The 16,304-nt window shown below is 41.0% G+C and overlaps 1 protein-coding gene across 4 annotated transcripts in view; it reads right to left on the reverse strand.

Annotated features, from left to right (window-relative positions):
* Positions 1 to 232: 232 nt before the first annotated feature.
* Positions 233 to 16,304, reverse strand: part of NOCT (nocturnin) — a 28,494-nt gene continuing 12,422 nt past the window's right edge. For 2 of the 4 annotated variants that reach the window (XM_023252806.2, XM_011281691.4), the window contains exons 2-3: positions 3,932 to 4,201; positions 233 to 2,239 (exon numbers count right to left, since the gene is read on the reverse strand). In XM_023252806.2, coding sequence (XP_023108574.2) covers positions 1,404 to 2,239; positions 3,932 to 4,201 — 1,106 coding nt within the window. In that variant the 3' untranslated portion in view covers positions 233 to 1,403. Of the gene's footprint in view, positions 2,240 to 3,931; positions 4,202 to 5,687; positions 5,824 to 7,044; positions 7,083 to 16,304 lie in introns of all 4 variants that reach the window. The other 2 variants (XM_023252807.2, XM_023252808.2) reach the window with 2 other exon arrangements.

A 16,304-nucleotide genomic window follows, 5' to 3' on the forward strand; every position in this document is an offset into this window, starting at 1 on the left:
GCAGAACATTTGGGTGAACCATTTTGGGGGACTCCAACCTTGATGTCTAGAGATACTACATAAGCACAGCACAGATGCCTTTCATGTGCAGCTACAGACCCACCTTTGTCCGCTTTGAAAATGAAGGTCTGTGGGTAAATGGATACTGTCGGTCACCATGTTAACAGTATTCAAAGATCAAATCTACTCCCAGATTCTTTTTTGGACTAAAAAGACAAGATATTAAAAGCACTAGCTTTAAAAGACCATTTATTATTCTTAAATATTTACAACTCATGGGTTAAAATATTTACCAGTTTATTACCAATAGGTTACTTGTTGGGATTTTGTTTGGAGGGGGCTTCGCCTGTTATCTTTACCACTTTTATTTCCTATGGAAGAGAATTCCAGGTTATCTTTCAGACTTTTTATACTCTTCTTTCTAGACGTTTTGAACTAGTCACCTGGCTATCTTAGGAAATTTCAATGACAGCTTCGTTAATAGGCTTTCTACTTTCCCGTCTCTGAAAAGCAGGTCCCACTTACTTTCTTAGCTACTGCCAACATAACAGTTCCTAATTGTGAAAAGCACAGTCCAATACAAATAGACACTGGGTGACTTCAAATGTATATACCATAGCATTCCAATGGAAAACGATAAATGCAAAACAGTGATTAAATAGTGAAGACTGACTGGCCATGGAATCTCTTTAAGAAACACAATTATGGGAACATGGAGGCATAGCAAGCATTACTGATGAAGAATGCATCAAGGAAACCTGATATTGTCACTTAAATAACAAAAAAATGCCTTCAGGCTAAATAGTCCCTTCGTACACGGCTACTGTTAGACCTGAAGTAAAAATATCTCAGAGATTTAAGAAAATCACTATAAATTACTCTATAACTTATGGTTTGCAAGGGTTTAAAATGTTCATAATGTTCTTATTTACTTCATCTTACATGAAGATATAAAAAAATAAATATTGCCATGCATATCTTGTTGGCATTCTAAAAACCCACAAATAAATAACTTGAAATGCTATCTAGAGAAATTGCTCCTGTATACTTATTATTATCTACGGAGGACTCAAGCAAGTCTGTTTTTATATAGCATCCTTAAACTGAAAAAAGCTACAAAACAAGCCTAATTGAAATACCCTTAAATGATCAAAATGTAATGCTAAGGGAAAGAAAACAATACAAGCCAAAACTGGAGTGCAAACACCTTTTTCGCTGTAGGTTTTAATGGAAAAGGTTTGTGGACTAATGGGATTCCTGGGTTCCCAAGGGCATGCTGGAAACACGGAAAATGATGTAAAAGAAATTGGGAATCCTTCCTCAGGCAACTTTTTATCCTATTTCAGTTTCCTGAAACATCCCTGGTTAAGACTTCTTGTGATGAAAAAGACACAGACGAGCATTTATAAAAGTCCATCAGGTTCCTCATTAAAGCTGAAGTCACACACTAGAGACAGATGGTCTGAAGGATAATTAAAAGACGGTAGCCGGTTGGGTCCAATCTGTTCTTCGGTGAGCAAATCAAGAGCTGACCTCACACTCAGAGCGTGTTTAGAATACCAGATATAATCCAGCGTGTGCCGGCACTCCCCTGAGGTCCGGATCTTCCAGGTAGTATACGGGGGCTCTGACTGCCCGTCAGCACTCAGCAGCTTGTAGGCACTGTTCAGGTTGAGGCTGGAGGAAGCAAAGTGTTTGTAGACCTCCTCTGTTGGCTCTGCGTTGAAGTCCCCACAGATGATAAGGGGAATCTTGGCTCCTTGAGTGATGTTTTGGAGGTTCTGGAGAAGGTCACAACCCTGAGCTGAGCGAAATCGTTCCCAGCCAGTGCGTGCTTTTAAGTGGGTGACAGCGATACAGAACTGTCTACTGGACTCCTTGCACTCTAGGGTCTGTGCAATGGCCACCTGATTGGTTTTCAGTGTCATGGCCGTCAGCCTGATATTGGCACTATTGACTAGCTTGAATCGGTTCTGGAGAAAAAACAAGGCACAGCCATCTGGTCCGTTGTTGTGTTCCACATCTAGACAAGGTGACCAGGGCTTGGGGAAAAATGTGCCTTGATAGCCCAGTCTACTGAGGAGTGGTTGGAAGGTGTCAAAATAATGGTCCACCTCTTGGAGGCACAATATATCAGGCTGGTAGGCCAGGATTTCTTCTAGGATGAGACATTTCCTTTCTTCCCACTTGAGTGCTTCCACAGGGCATTGCACAAAGTTGTCTTTTCCTTCTCCAAGAGCTGAAATAAAAAAGCCAGTCAGCTGTCAGCTACTACAGGACACATGACTTCTAAGTACCTGGAAGTCTCCTTAGGTCTGACAGTACTCAAGACCCTCAGAACGCTTCCTCTACTTCAGATGCTTTGGGTGATTCTTCTCTGTCTAATCCGCATTAACCTACCAAACTAAATAACCTCTTACTATCCAAATGAGGCAAGCGATTTCTTTTCTTTCATATTACAACTGTTTCATGTAGGGGTGCCTGGGTGTCTCGGTTGGGCAGCCGACTACAGCTCAGGTCATGATCTCGCGGTCTGTGAGTTTGAGCCCCGCGTTGGGCTCTGTCCTGAGAGCTCAGAGCCTGGAGTCTGCTTCCGATTCTGTGTCTCCCTCTCTTTCTCCCCTCCCCTGCTTGCTCTCAGTCTCTCTCTCAAAAATAATAATAAAAAAAAAAAAGTCAAAAAAAAACAACAAACAACAACAAAACTGTTTCATGTAACTATATTCTAGGATATAAGATCTTAAGTTATAGCTTGAAACAGTGTTCTTTACAATCCCTGGGATCTAACCTATGTCAGAGGAAGTAACTATTTAACTCTGTACACTAATTTTTTAAGGAAGATTTTATTTTTAAGTAATCTTTATACCCAACATGGGCTTAAAACTCACAACTCCAAGATCAGGAGTCACATGCTCTACTGACTGAGCCAGCCAGGCACCCCGTCTATACATTAACACTAACTATAATGAACCATAAGGACTGATGCAGACACTACTTGGAATGAACGGAACCTATTTTAAATAGGCAGCTTTTCCAATCAAATACTGGGAAGTCAGGGTATACACCCTTCTTAAAAAAGCTGCCTTTGTTTCTTTTTCTTAAAATTTCAACTGCAACATGAAAGGCAATTCTACAGAGAGCCGACTGACACATTTTTTTAAATTCAGCAGACCTACGAAAGACAGCCTTTCTGCCATAACAAAGTAATATCTTAATGAACTAAAGCATTATCTCCTTAGCCTCAGGTTACAGATGCATATGGGTGGGAATCTAGCTTCAAGAACACCCAGACTTAGGGAGCCTGGGTGGCTCAGTTGGTTAAGCATCTGACTTCGGCTCAGGTCATGATCTCGCGGTTAGTGGATTTGAGCCCTGACAGTGCCGAACCCACTCGATCTTCTGCCCCCCTCTCTGCCCTTCTCCTGCTTGTGTGTGCTCTCTCTCAAAAATAAACATTAAAAAATAAAAAGGAATATCCGGATTCACCACCACCCACAGAGGCCCCCCCATTCCCTGCAGAAAAGTCCTATATGTTACCCATCCAGCAGACTTAGTTTCTGCCTTGCCAATGCTATCCTAGTGCCGTGGACTGAAAGTTGGAGGCAACGGAAAGTGAGAGAATGATAAAAGACAGGGTCCTTTAAATATGGATGTGCTAGGAAGCAGACATTGTATTTGGATAGCCTACAAACATGGAAGGTAAGGTATAAATCTTGAGTTGCTGGATTTGTTAGTGAAAATCAGATGGCTCCCTTTCTTACCCTCCCCGTCTGGGAGCTCCTCATACTGCCCTGGTCACCCCGTCCTCCTACACCTCTATCTGCCCACGCCTCTTCCCTCCACGTAACACATCAGTGCTTTAGGTATGCGCAGAAACAGAAAGGTAGTCACAGCAAACTTAACTGCTCAGGCACAAAAGCATCAGGCATACCTTGGGCAAGGATGTTCCACTGCATGACCCTAATAGGTGGGTGGCTGCTGGGGTGATCCGTCCTCAGGTCCACAAAATCCCTCTGGAATCGGGGGGGTCGAGTGTGCAGGACAGCCCTGCATTCCTCAAGGAGTTCTTTAGGATCAATGGGCTCCAGATGTTCTGGATCCGGTGACACCAAATACTCCGGGTGCTGGGAGGCAGTGCTGCTGTTCAGTGTCTTGGCGAGAGCACTATAGAGCCTGCTCGTGCCGTGTCCCATGGAGCACACTACAGGGAAGGAGAGCACAGTCACACGCCCCGCTCAACCAGAAGATAAAACATTCACCGACCCTAGAAGCCAAGAACCCGACAGAGGGCAATGTTGCCATGTTCATGCAGAAAGCCATTGCCACAGAGGTGGATTAAAGGAGTTGTCAGGTTCTAGCTTTCTACTAGGACAGGTAACTTAAATACAAATGTTAAAGTCGGTTTCTGATTAACTAAGATAATTCTTTTAAGGGAGAAATATCTTCATCTTTATGGCCTCTTCTAATTTAGGATTTGTCTTCATAATTTATAAACCTGGTCTTAATGAAAGCATGGCTCAACAAAATTCACATTCCTTTTTCTAAATATTTTACTAAACATTTGGAGGCCAGTTTGGAAAAAGCCAGATGTTAGAAAGCCCATGTTAATCTGGAAGAGATTAGGTTATAGCAAGCTGTTGCTGTGGACACCTCATCTACATAGATCCCTCCGTTATGGAACATAACAGTTGGGTTAAATCCATATCCGTTTCTCTTAGGTGTCTACTATACATCAGGGCTCTGGCTTTCTGTAGGCTCTGGACGTCGCTGAGTAATATTAGTCTATAATATCAATTGCCAGATTTTTTAAGAATCTAGAAAAGGGGTTGTAGGTAGAAGGGGTAAGAGAAGGTTGCCCACATCTCCTGGGATCCTGTGAGGAGAAATGGGATGGAGAGGAGCAGAAAACATTTTCTAGTGCTCCACTTTTTATCCTGATAGATTATAATTCACCAAGGAGAGGAGAGCACAATCTCCCACTAATTAGCATGAGGGAAACCGTACTTGTAAGCAGGTGATGGCTCTTTTATTCTGTTCAGTTAAGCATAAATTAGGGTCAATTTTACTTGGAACAACCTTCGAGATTCTGTGTATGATGAATGTTGGTATGGACGAATCTGCATTTCCCTACCACATCCATTATCCTTGCCTTCTCTTCAAAGACACAGTTTTCTAGGGTGCATGGGTGGCTCCGTAGGTTGAGTGTCAGACTTTAGCTCAGGTCATGCTCTCACAGTTCCTGAATTCGAGCCCCGCCTCGGGCTCTGTGCTGACAGCTCGGAGCCTGGACCTGCTGCAGATTCTGTGTCTCCCTCTCTCTCTGCACCTCCCCTGCTTGTGCTCTCTCTCTCTCTCAAAAATAAATAAACTTTAAAAAAAAAAAAAAGACACAGTTTTCTTATAAAATACATTATCTGGCAGGCTGACTGACTGACTGCACCCGAAACCAGCAATCATATTCACTGTCGCAGGACACAAAGGCAAATTCAAATATTTACCACCAAATGTCCTTAAACATCAAGGTCAATAAGCATGCAAGCATGCTCTCTATTGTTCTTTTTCATCAACTCAATGTAGTTTTTTTTCCCCCAGCAAGAAAACTAAATAAAGGCAAAGAAACAAACACATCACACATCTAAGCAAGCCTGTTCTCTCTCACACATACATGCGCAAACACATGCACACACCTGTCTCCAAAGTGCTTGATTTGAATATATTAAAATATTTTTGTCAATTTGCTTGCCTATCTGAATGCATGGGTCCAAAGGAAGAGATTTTCTTCTGGGCTGGTAGTACAACTTTGAAAATCTTTCTTCTGTACTTCTAGTTTTTAAGAAAAAAGAAGTGAAAGGTCTTACTGGTTTTTCAAGTGTAGTCTCCAGAAGAGTAGCACCACCCGAACTGTAGACCGCAATGTCACAGAGCACCACAACAAACTCCCAGGTTACCACGGGGTATTTTAAATTTGAAATGTACAGCAATATTTGACAAGTGTCAGGCTCTAAGCAAACTACTAGCCTGATGTAGCTTAGTTTCATTTGTCAGGCTGAGTTTTGGGGTGGTTACTGTGATAAAAAAAAACAAGTGTGCAAAAATGAACATGAAAAAGAGAGTAATAGTGTCCAACAGGAGTCTAGGGTCGGAGGAGTTATGTGAAGCCAGAAAAACCATCTTGAACCACATTTCTTTTTAAAAAGTTAGAAACACCTTCACATAAAGAGAGTAACATCCATTTTCAGACAATGAATGCAAACCAGAAAAACATGCCCAGAAAGCAAATCAAAACTGTATCTCACTACAAATGCAAATGAGCTAAACGTCATTAAGAAAATGATAGTACAGCCTAAATCAGAATTAAGAAACTCAGAAATGAGGCAAGAATCAGTAATTAAAAAAAAAAAAGATCATTTGAGAGATAGTGGCAAATATTATGTGCTTATTTTAAGCAAAGACACAGTTTTGTGCTTAGCCTTAAGCAAAGACGATCCAACTTATGGGTAAAAGGAATTCTTGTAGCAGGAAAACCAATGCAAGGAAATGAAACAAATACTGAAAACTATAAATCAAGAAAACTTTTGAGAGTACAAATCATGGAGGGTTGAATTAAGTTCTGGAGAGGTAATTTCCGCATGGTAACTATAGTTAATACTACTGTACTGTATACTTGAAATCTTCTAAGAGAGTAGACAGACCTTCAGTGATCTCCACACACACACACACAAGGTAACTGTGAGGTGACAGATGTGTTAATTAGCTTGGTTGAGGTAACTATTTCACAGTGTATTCATATACCAAAACATCATGTGGTATATACCTTAAATATATACTACTTTATTTGTTAATTATACCTCAATTAAGCTGGAAATAAATAAAATGGTTTAAAAGAAAAAACTATATGAGCTTAAAAAAAGACGTATCATGGATATATTTAAACATTACATGCATAAAGGTCTACCTTCTCTTTGCTATTCTAAAAAAAAAAAAGAAAAAAAAACCTTAAAAAAACAATATTTGAAACTACATATTGAAAACCACATCACATACCTGAGAATATCAACCCAGAATGAGCAACACCAACTGGACTGTAAAGAAAAAGAAAATCCCTTGGGCATCTAGGCAAAAACATCGAGTTAACTTGTAAGGAAAGTAAATTAAGAGTATCATCAGACTTCAATTGCAATGTTTTATGCCAGAAGAAAATGAAGTTGCAATTTGAAATATATAACTCAAACTTTATATATATGGCTCATCTACATGTGAGCAAGGAATTTATATCTTGCAACACGGGAATATTGACTGACTCCATCAGCCCTTCCTGAGCAAATGAGCGGGGCTGACAAACCAGCCAGAGGTACTTTTGCATAGTCCTCCAGCTAAGAATGGTTTTAAAGGTTGTTAAAAACATACACAGACACACACACAATATGGAATAGGATCACTTTTGGCTCTCAAAGCCTAGATGTTTACTACCCAGCCCTCTTCAGAAAAATTTTGCCACCTCTGGAACTAGAGCACTGACTTCAGACCAAAATGGTAGGACTTTGATATAAGATGGGTGGTAAGCATTAAATATACTGCTACTTAGAAAATCAAGTCTAAATGAGGTTGAGAGAGTACAATATACAACGGCTATGTGATCCCACAATGAACTTACAAAGACTTAATACAGCTGAGAAAGGGGGCAGGGAGTAGGGACCACAATGACGAAAATATATTAATTTTTTTTTTTTTTTTTTAAATATATTCTAGGGGCATCTGGGTGGCTCAGTGGGTCAAGCGTCTGACTCAATTTCGGCTTAGGTCATGATCTCGTGGTTCATGAGTTCAAGTCCCACGTCGGGCTCTACACTGACAGTGTGGAGCTTGCTTGGGATTCTTTCTGTCTTCCTCTCTCTCTCTCAAGAATAAATATTTAAAAATATATATTCAATTTAAAAATTTTAAACTGGGGTGCCTGGCTGGCTCGGTAGGAAGAGCATGCAATTGATCTCGAGGTCATGGGTATGAGCCCCATACTGGGTGCACAGATTACTAAAATCAAAATACGATAAAATTTAAAAACCTGTAAATTGTTTTCAGAGATCATAATTAGTAGTGGTAGTGTTTCTATTGTTATTATTGTGAGATGTTGTGTAGGTGTGAAACAAAGCAAATGGATATTCTAATTCCATCATTCTCTGTTGTCCTTTTTTTGGTTTAGTTTTGAAAATGCATTTATAGACTTTTAGCCACAACACTCAAGGAAAACACTCTCGTTAAAGCCAACCCATTTTGGACTAATTGCAATGATTAAATCTGATCACCTATCTGTTGACTCAGCCTCTCAAAGTCTTTCAGTGGTTTTCAAAAATTAAACCTGCCCTCGAAAGACAAAGCTTTACAGCAAACACAATGAAGGACGCCTTGTGGCACAGCCAAGTACTAAGGCCTGAACGGGACAGATGTCAACACACCAATTCCGCTCCTGGTTCCGTCACTGTTTAACTGTGCCCAGCTCTCTATACCTGCTTACCCAGCTTTCAAATGAGGGCCTGTCAAACGATCCTCATTTTCTCGAGATTTTTTTGGAAAATGAATCAAGGTTAGAACTGGTGGCAACCCCAAAATAACATTTCTATTACTTGTACCAGAGACACACATATTTCTCTTGAGAAAACTTGCATGTACCATTCAGAATGACTTTTATTCCTCTCATATTTGAGGCCCAGAATGGACAATTTCACATATTAACAGAACAGCTGACCCTGAACAACACAGGTGGAACATGTGATTCAATTATATGTGGATTTTTCACAGTACAGCACTCTAAATGTATTTTCTCTTTCTTATGATTTTCTTAACATGTTCTTTTCTCTAGCTTGCTTTCCTGTATGAATACAGCATATAATACATTTAACAGACAAAATATGTGCTAATCGGCCGTTTACATTAGCAGGAAGGCTTCCTGTCAACAGTAGGCTATTAGTAAAGTTTTGGGGAGTCAAAAGTCACATGCAAATTTTTTTTACATGCACATTTTTAACTGTGCAGGGGGTCGGTACTCTTAAACCCCCTGTGTTGTTCAAGAGTCAACTGTACCTGGGTATGGAATGCACTGAAAATAAGCCTTTAAAGAAGTTTTACTAGCGTAGACCTCTTGCTCTTCTTTCACTGTGGATTCATTTAGCTGCAAAAGATGTCATTAGGCTAAACTGTGAAGATTCTAGGTAGAGGGAAATTGTTAGGGAGTAGTATTATAGTCTTGTCTCTGCTCCTTGGATCTTAAAGGAAACTGAAAGATGGTCCCTAAGATGGACTGATGCAAACGTGAATACCAAGTTCTATAGTAACAGTGACCCAGCACATGCCTTCTAATGGTAAAGTACCTGGGAAGCTGACTAATCAATCAACCAACGTGTTGCACAGGGAGCCTGAACTAGAAGAGAGAACAGATGATGCTGAAAGATGTCTCTGAGGTCGACCCACTCCTGGAGGAGGGCGTCAGTCTACGCCTTCTCTGTACACTATACAATTTAATCTTTTACTCTCTTGGGTGTGGTCTTGGAGAAAACTTTTTTTTTTTAATGTTCATTTTAGAGGGAGAGAGCATGAGCGGGGGAGGGACAGAGAGAGAGAGAGAGAGGGAGAGAGAAAGGGGGGGACAGAGTCTGAAGCAGGGTCTGGGCAGACAGCATCGAGGCCCACGTGGGGCTCAAACTCACAAACTGCAAGATAACGACCTGAGCCAAAGGCGGGCACTCAACCAAGTGAGTCACCCAGGCACCCCAAAACTCTAATCTTCTTAATCTAATCTCTCAGTCCTCAGGGATAATCTGTTGATAGTACATTAATTAATTTTATTCTTATTTCCCTATTCCCTGAGTTTGGGGATGGGCACTCATACCAAGAAGATGTGTGTTGATCTTTTCTCTCAAGAAATTAACAAGTGTTTGGGGAAAGATTAATACACATGAACTAATGAGAGAAAAACTGAGTACTTACTATGCGGAATGGGCTAGGGTATAATAAAGGTTAAAATAATCAGAATGGATAACAATAACCAGAAAAAGACTTAAAATATGGAGCTCTAATTGCTGACTAAAACACTTGGCCCATCACAGGTAGCCACCATAAAGTCCTGCTTCCCTCTCTCAAACACACACATACTGGACACTAGCCCACTGGAGACAGACCAGTGAACTGACTAAAATCTGTCTTCATGGAGCTTCTGCTGTAGTGGGGAAATACAAGGTGATGGTTATCTGGTGAAAACGGCTATGGAGAAAAAAATGAAGAAAGGGAGATAGGGAATGCTAGCAAGTGGGGAGCTGCTAATCCATGTGGGATGCTCAAGGAGGTCTCACTAAAGGATGGAATTTGAGCAGAGAGGTAAAGATGGTAAGGCAATAAATTCATTAAGTCTTATGGAGATCCAATGGGAGAACAAACATTCTGGGCAGAGGGAACAGCAAATACAAGTCCTGAGAAAGGACCACGCTCGGCAGGGTTGATAAATAGCAAGGCACTGAAATGATACACAGAATGAATAAAGAGCTAAGTGAAGCAGTGAGGACAGGGGAGGAGATTATACAGGGCACTGTAGGTCATTCTAAGGACTTGAGCCTTTATCTGAGAGGGGAAGCCACTTGAAAATGTTAAGCAGGAATAAGAATCTGATTTACAATTTAAAAAATCTCACTGGCTGATGTCTTAAAAATACACTACACCGTAGGGAAGTACGGGCAGACATAGAAAAAGCCATCAGAGGACAATTACAATCATCCAGGCGAAAGACAGTGTCAGTGTCGTAGCTTAGACCAGTGAGTGACAGCAGTTAAAGTGGCTGGATTATGAATACTAAAATTGGAGCCAATAAGTTTTGGTGATAAGCTGGATGTGGTCTGAGAGAGAAGAGTGGTCAAAAAGGTCCTGAGCATTGCCAGCAGAGCAACCAGAAAGGAGGTTTCCAATACTAGCTAGGAAGATTTGATGGGGTTTGCAGAAAATAGGAGTTTAGCAATTAGATACGACTAGGGTTCAGGAGAGAGGTACACACTGGAAATAAACGTTTAGAAGTTAGTGGACACTTGAGACTAAAGTGAGTATAGAGAGAAAACAGGTCAAAGGATTGAGCTCTGCGGCAAACCGGGGAAGATGTGGTGAAAATCTGAGGATGACAAGCCAGAGAAGTAGAATAAGGGGATCCTATTCTGGAATCTTCCTGGAAACAAAGCAAAGAAAGTGTTTCCCCCATGAAGTAGTTCCCTCTTGTGCCAAATGCTACTGACAGTTCAAGCAAAACAAAGACTGAGACCATCTGGATTTAGCAACATGGAAAACTTCAGTGACTTTAACAATAGCCATTTCCAATTTTTGGTGGAGTTGTGGGGAAAAAAGGAAACAGGAGAGAGTAGAGACATATATTTTGAGGAAATTTTGCCCTGAAAGAGAGAGAAATGTAGTGGCTAGAGATGGAGGCAAGAGAATTTTTGGAGGCTATTATACATGTTTAGTTTGCTAATGGCGGGGGGGGGGGGGGGGAGGGCGGGTACCAGAGGGAAAAACGCTGAAGCAGGAGACTTTGGACATGACAGGCATGAAGAAGCCCACATATCCTCTCCCCCCCAAAAGCACTATAAACCTGAACAGAACTGTCAAAACCAACTATGTCAATGCTCTGGATACAGACCAAAGGCATACAACAAACAGAAGCTTCTGTTCATGAAAGCTACCGAACCCTGCACCAGGGCTAGTCCCTCCTGCCCCTCAAGCTCGATGCGAGTAGTTCAACTAGGGCAGCAAGGATATCAAATTATCAAGCCCAGGCCCTGTTGGCCTCCCTGGTGAGTCTATCAAATATTTAAATAAGAAATGACACCAATTTTCACAAACTGCCATTTATTGCTTCCCACGTACAGCCCCTCTAGAAGACAGTCTGGCAGGTTTTTATAAAGCCTAGACTTACATATGGCCCATAACTCGTGCCCCTAGGTACTTTAGCTAAGTGAATTGAAAACTTCTGTTCCTGCAGAAAAATACACACACAAATGTTAAGCAGTTTTATTAATAATCATCCCAAACTGGGAGCAACGAAGATGCCCTTCACCATGGGAATGGATAAACAACTGAATAACACAGTATCCAACCGTGAAAAGGATCAAGCTGTCGATTTGCAAGAGTCATCCTTGCAACACGGATGGATCTCAATTGCATTCTGGAAGTGAAAGAGGCCAGATCCTAAAACTTACCTATTATGTGACTGTGTTCACATGCCATTTTTGAAAAGGCAAAACTATAGATTAGTAGTTGCCAGGGGATGGAGGGGGGAAGCAGTGGCTGACTAGGGGAATATTTGGGGTGATGGAACCAATCTGCACAGTCCTAGAGTGGTAGAGACACGATCCTATGCATTTGTCAAAATCCAAACAACTGTCTGTCAAACTTTAATGTGTACAAATTTAAAAGATCAACCAGGAGGTGGAATGATCTCAAGAGGGAATGCAGACTTTGACAAATGAATCTAACTTTTTACAAATAAATGTATGGCAATCTCACAGAAGGGGTTCAGTAAAAAGGGAGCTGTTGATCTGAGTAATTTTGGAAAACACTGTTTAATGGGAAACCACATGGCTCAAGATGAAAGGAACAGTATTCTAGTTAGTAAAGTTTCTCACGGGTGTAGTAGGTGTTAATTCTCAAAACTGCTTCATATATATTGGTGTTGAACAAGTAAAGGGGTAGTGGATGATGGGAACCCTATTTCTCACAGAGACTGAAGTTAAGTTAAAGAGCAAAAAAGGCTAGAATGAATCATGTGGTCAGAGACATCAGGATGAATTCGTGTTTCGCTTACCATACACATAAGATGTACAGATACAGAAATAATTATAGATATGTGTAGGATTCTGATTTTCCACTTGCTGTATGCCATTAGCTAACAACTGAGTTATCTCTGCTATCAACCTGCTTTTATGCATTCTAAAAACATGCATTTTATATCTTTATATGTCCAGGATTATTGTAAGGATAAAAATAAAGATATGAGTCTAAAACATTTCTTATAAAATATAATCTCTCTCTGCTCGAGAGAGAGAGAGAGAAAGAGAGAGAGAGAGAGAGAGAGAGGGGCAGGCGCCTGGGTGGCTCAGTTGGTTAAGCATACCACTTCAGCTCAGGTCATGACCTCACTGTTCGTGAGTTTGAGTCCCTCACTGGGCTCTCTGCTGTCAGTGCGGAGCCTGCTTCAGATCCTGTCTCCCTCTCTCTCTCTGCTCCTCCCCGACCTGTGCCCTCTCTCAAAATTAAACATTAAAAATATGTTTTTTAAAGACAATATAAGAGGTTGAAAGCAGACATGTATACAATTCATACAAACACAGAGCACATAACTAAATTTGTTTTAAACTTGTTTGTTTAAAAAAATTTTTTTTTTAACGTTTATTTATTTTTGAGACAGAGAGAGACAGAGCATGAACGGGGGAGGGGCAGAGAGAGAGGGAGACACAGAATCGGAAGCAGGCTCCAGGCTCCGAGCCATCAGCCCAGAGCCCGACGCGGGGCTCGAACTCACGGACCTCGAGATCATGACCTGAGCTGAAGTCGGACGTTTAACCGACTGAGCCACCCGGGCGCCCCATGTTTTAAACTGTTTTAAACTGGTAGCACATATGATCACAAAAGCTAGGAAGTCACTGCTGTAAAGCTGTCTCCGTGCTGCTCCAGAGACTTCAATTACCCCAAATTATGGATAATCTTCCCTGATGTCTGCCTTTATATTTCTGGTATCCAACCTAGATTTTCTATACTTCAAAAATATTCTTCTCAAAAAGTCATGAGACAGAAAGAAAAGAGGGATTTGGGGAAGTCCCAACTCATTTTTTCCCATGTGTTCGGTTTTTCTTTTCTGTTCCTAGTCCCAAGAACATATGAGCTTACTTAGTTATTTCTTAAGGCTGTATTTCCCAAAACTTTCTGGTAACATACAGACATGTCAAAGTAAGTGCAAAATCCCAAGCTAGGGAATTAATAACTAAAAGTGAACACATAAAGACTTCACATATGGCAGCTCTTTCTGCCCCAGGGCCCTGTCCCCATGCTTTAAGAAAACCTGTTCATTATGCACCAGGGGGAAAAACCCAAAACAACACTTCACATACTATTTTTGCACTTAAAACACAGTGCCAGCCAAGACTTAGACCCACATAAGGACTACAATGTAGTAAAGCTATAAAAATTTGAAAACATAAGAAAACTAAAGATTATTGGGCACCTTTCTTTCTCCCCATCCTAAAAATGATGCCAGTGACCACTAAGGATTACTGAATACTTAACAGGCACCATTTACAAATTCTGGGGTGTCTGCGTGGCTCGGTCAGTTAAACGTCCAACTGTTGATTTCTGCTCAGGTCATGATCTCACGGTTTCTAAGATGGAGCCCCACGTCATGCGATTCTCTCTCTACTTCTCTCACTCTCTCAAAATATATAAACTTAAAAAACAAACAAACAAAAACAAAGAAAACCCGGGAGCACCTGGGTGGCTCAGTCGGTTAAGCATCCCACTCCAGCTCAGGTCATGATCTCATGGTTCCCGAGTTTGAGCCCTGCATCCGGCTCTGCACTGACAGTGTGGATCCTGCCTGGGATTCTCTCTCCCTCCCTCTCTGCCCCTCCCCAACTTGTGTGCACGTGCACTCGCTCTCGCTCTCTCAAAATAAACTTAAAAATAAACAAACAAACCTTATACCATTTACAAATTCTGCTTGCTCTAACTGCATTTTCAATTAACTCTCATAACAATCCTAGGGCGTAGGGACTCTTATGCTCTTTTTACAATGAGGAAATGACTTGGTATCAATTCTCATTGTTTCTCACCTGTTTTTTATTTAAAAAAAAATTTTTTTTTTAACGTTTATTTATTTTTGAGACAGAGAGAGACAAAGCATGAACGGGGGAGGGTCAGAGAGAAGGAGACACAGAATCTGAAACAGGCTCCAGGCTCTGAGCTGTCAGCACAGAGCCCGACGCGGGGCTCAAACTCACGGACCGTGAGATCATGACCTGGGCCGAAGTCGGACGCTTAACCAACTGAGCCACCCAGGCGCCCCTCACCTGTTTTTTAAAAATAGCATTCATTTTGTTCTTTTGGAGAATTAAAACAAAATTTCTTTCCATACATAAATACATGTCCAATTTCAAGATTTTAAGTCATCCTAGTTTAAGTCTTATGCCATAATAGGGGTTGCTATGTGGCACTTTAAAAAGATCTTCAAAGGTTCAGGATGCTCAACATCCAAAGCCAATTTCCTCAGGTGAGACAGTATAAATAATTAGTCCCCGAAGATACTGAAATGTATGAAATATTGACAAAAACCTCTGCGCTAAACTTTATTTGGCACTCATACTGGCTTGTAGGTGAGTTTATGTATTTAGAGATGAGTATTTTCTTTTAAGTTCTTCTCAGTACAAGGAAGTCACCTTTTTTTTTTTTTTGAATGTTTATTTATTTTGAGAGAGAGTGAGCATGAGCAGGGAAGGGGCAGAGAGAGAGAGAGAGAGAGAGAGAGAGAGAGAGAGAGAGAATTTCAAGCAGGCTCTGTGCTGCCAGCGCAGAGCCCCATGAAGGGCTCTAACTCACGAAGCGTGTGTGAGATCACGACCTGAGCTGAACTCAAGAGTCAGATGCTTGACTGACTGAGCCACCAAGCGCCCCTGGAGATTGGTATTTTTGATTTGACCCCATATTGTATTTGTTCCCCCTTTCCCACCCCCGCCAGGCATTTTACTAGAAAAAGTATCAGCCATCATCCTCAGTGTGATACACGTTATATAATTTATACAGGCAATAGGCAGATCAAAACAGATTTCTTACGACTAGTTATGATTTAGCAATACCATTCCTGCCTTTTTCTTTTTCTAAAAGCGTATTTCCATATACTTTTGGAACTGGGTATCTTCACTCCTTGCATAAATACCTCACTGCTATTTTACTTAATAGGAACAAATAATTCTTCCCTCCCTCATAATAGCCTTTAAAGAGTTGCCAAAGAATTCAGATTTAGGTTTCTGAAATACCCATTTAGTCATCCCTTTCCTAGAAAACAAGGCAAAAGTGAGCTAATCACTAAAATACAGAATACAAGTTTATTCTTCATATCACCAATTATAGATACTTCTAAAGCAACAGGCAGACTACAGTATAAGTTCCTGAGTGCCAACCATCAGAGGGAAGTGATCAAGACTTAATGAAACACCTTCACACCATAGTCAGAATGCTGGATGAGAATCCTAACAGTTAGACCCAAACTGACTGGGCCTAACATTCCA

This window comes from Felis catus, chromosome B1 (genome assembly GCF_018350175.1).
Source record: "Felis catus isolate Fca126 chromosome B1, F.catus_Fca126_mat1.0, whole genome shotgun sequence".
In the NCBI taxonomy this organism is placed as follows: domain Eukaryota; kingdom Metazoa; phylum Chordata; class Mammalia; order Carnivora; family Felidae; genus Felis; species Felis catus.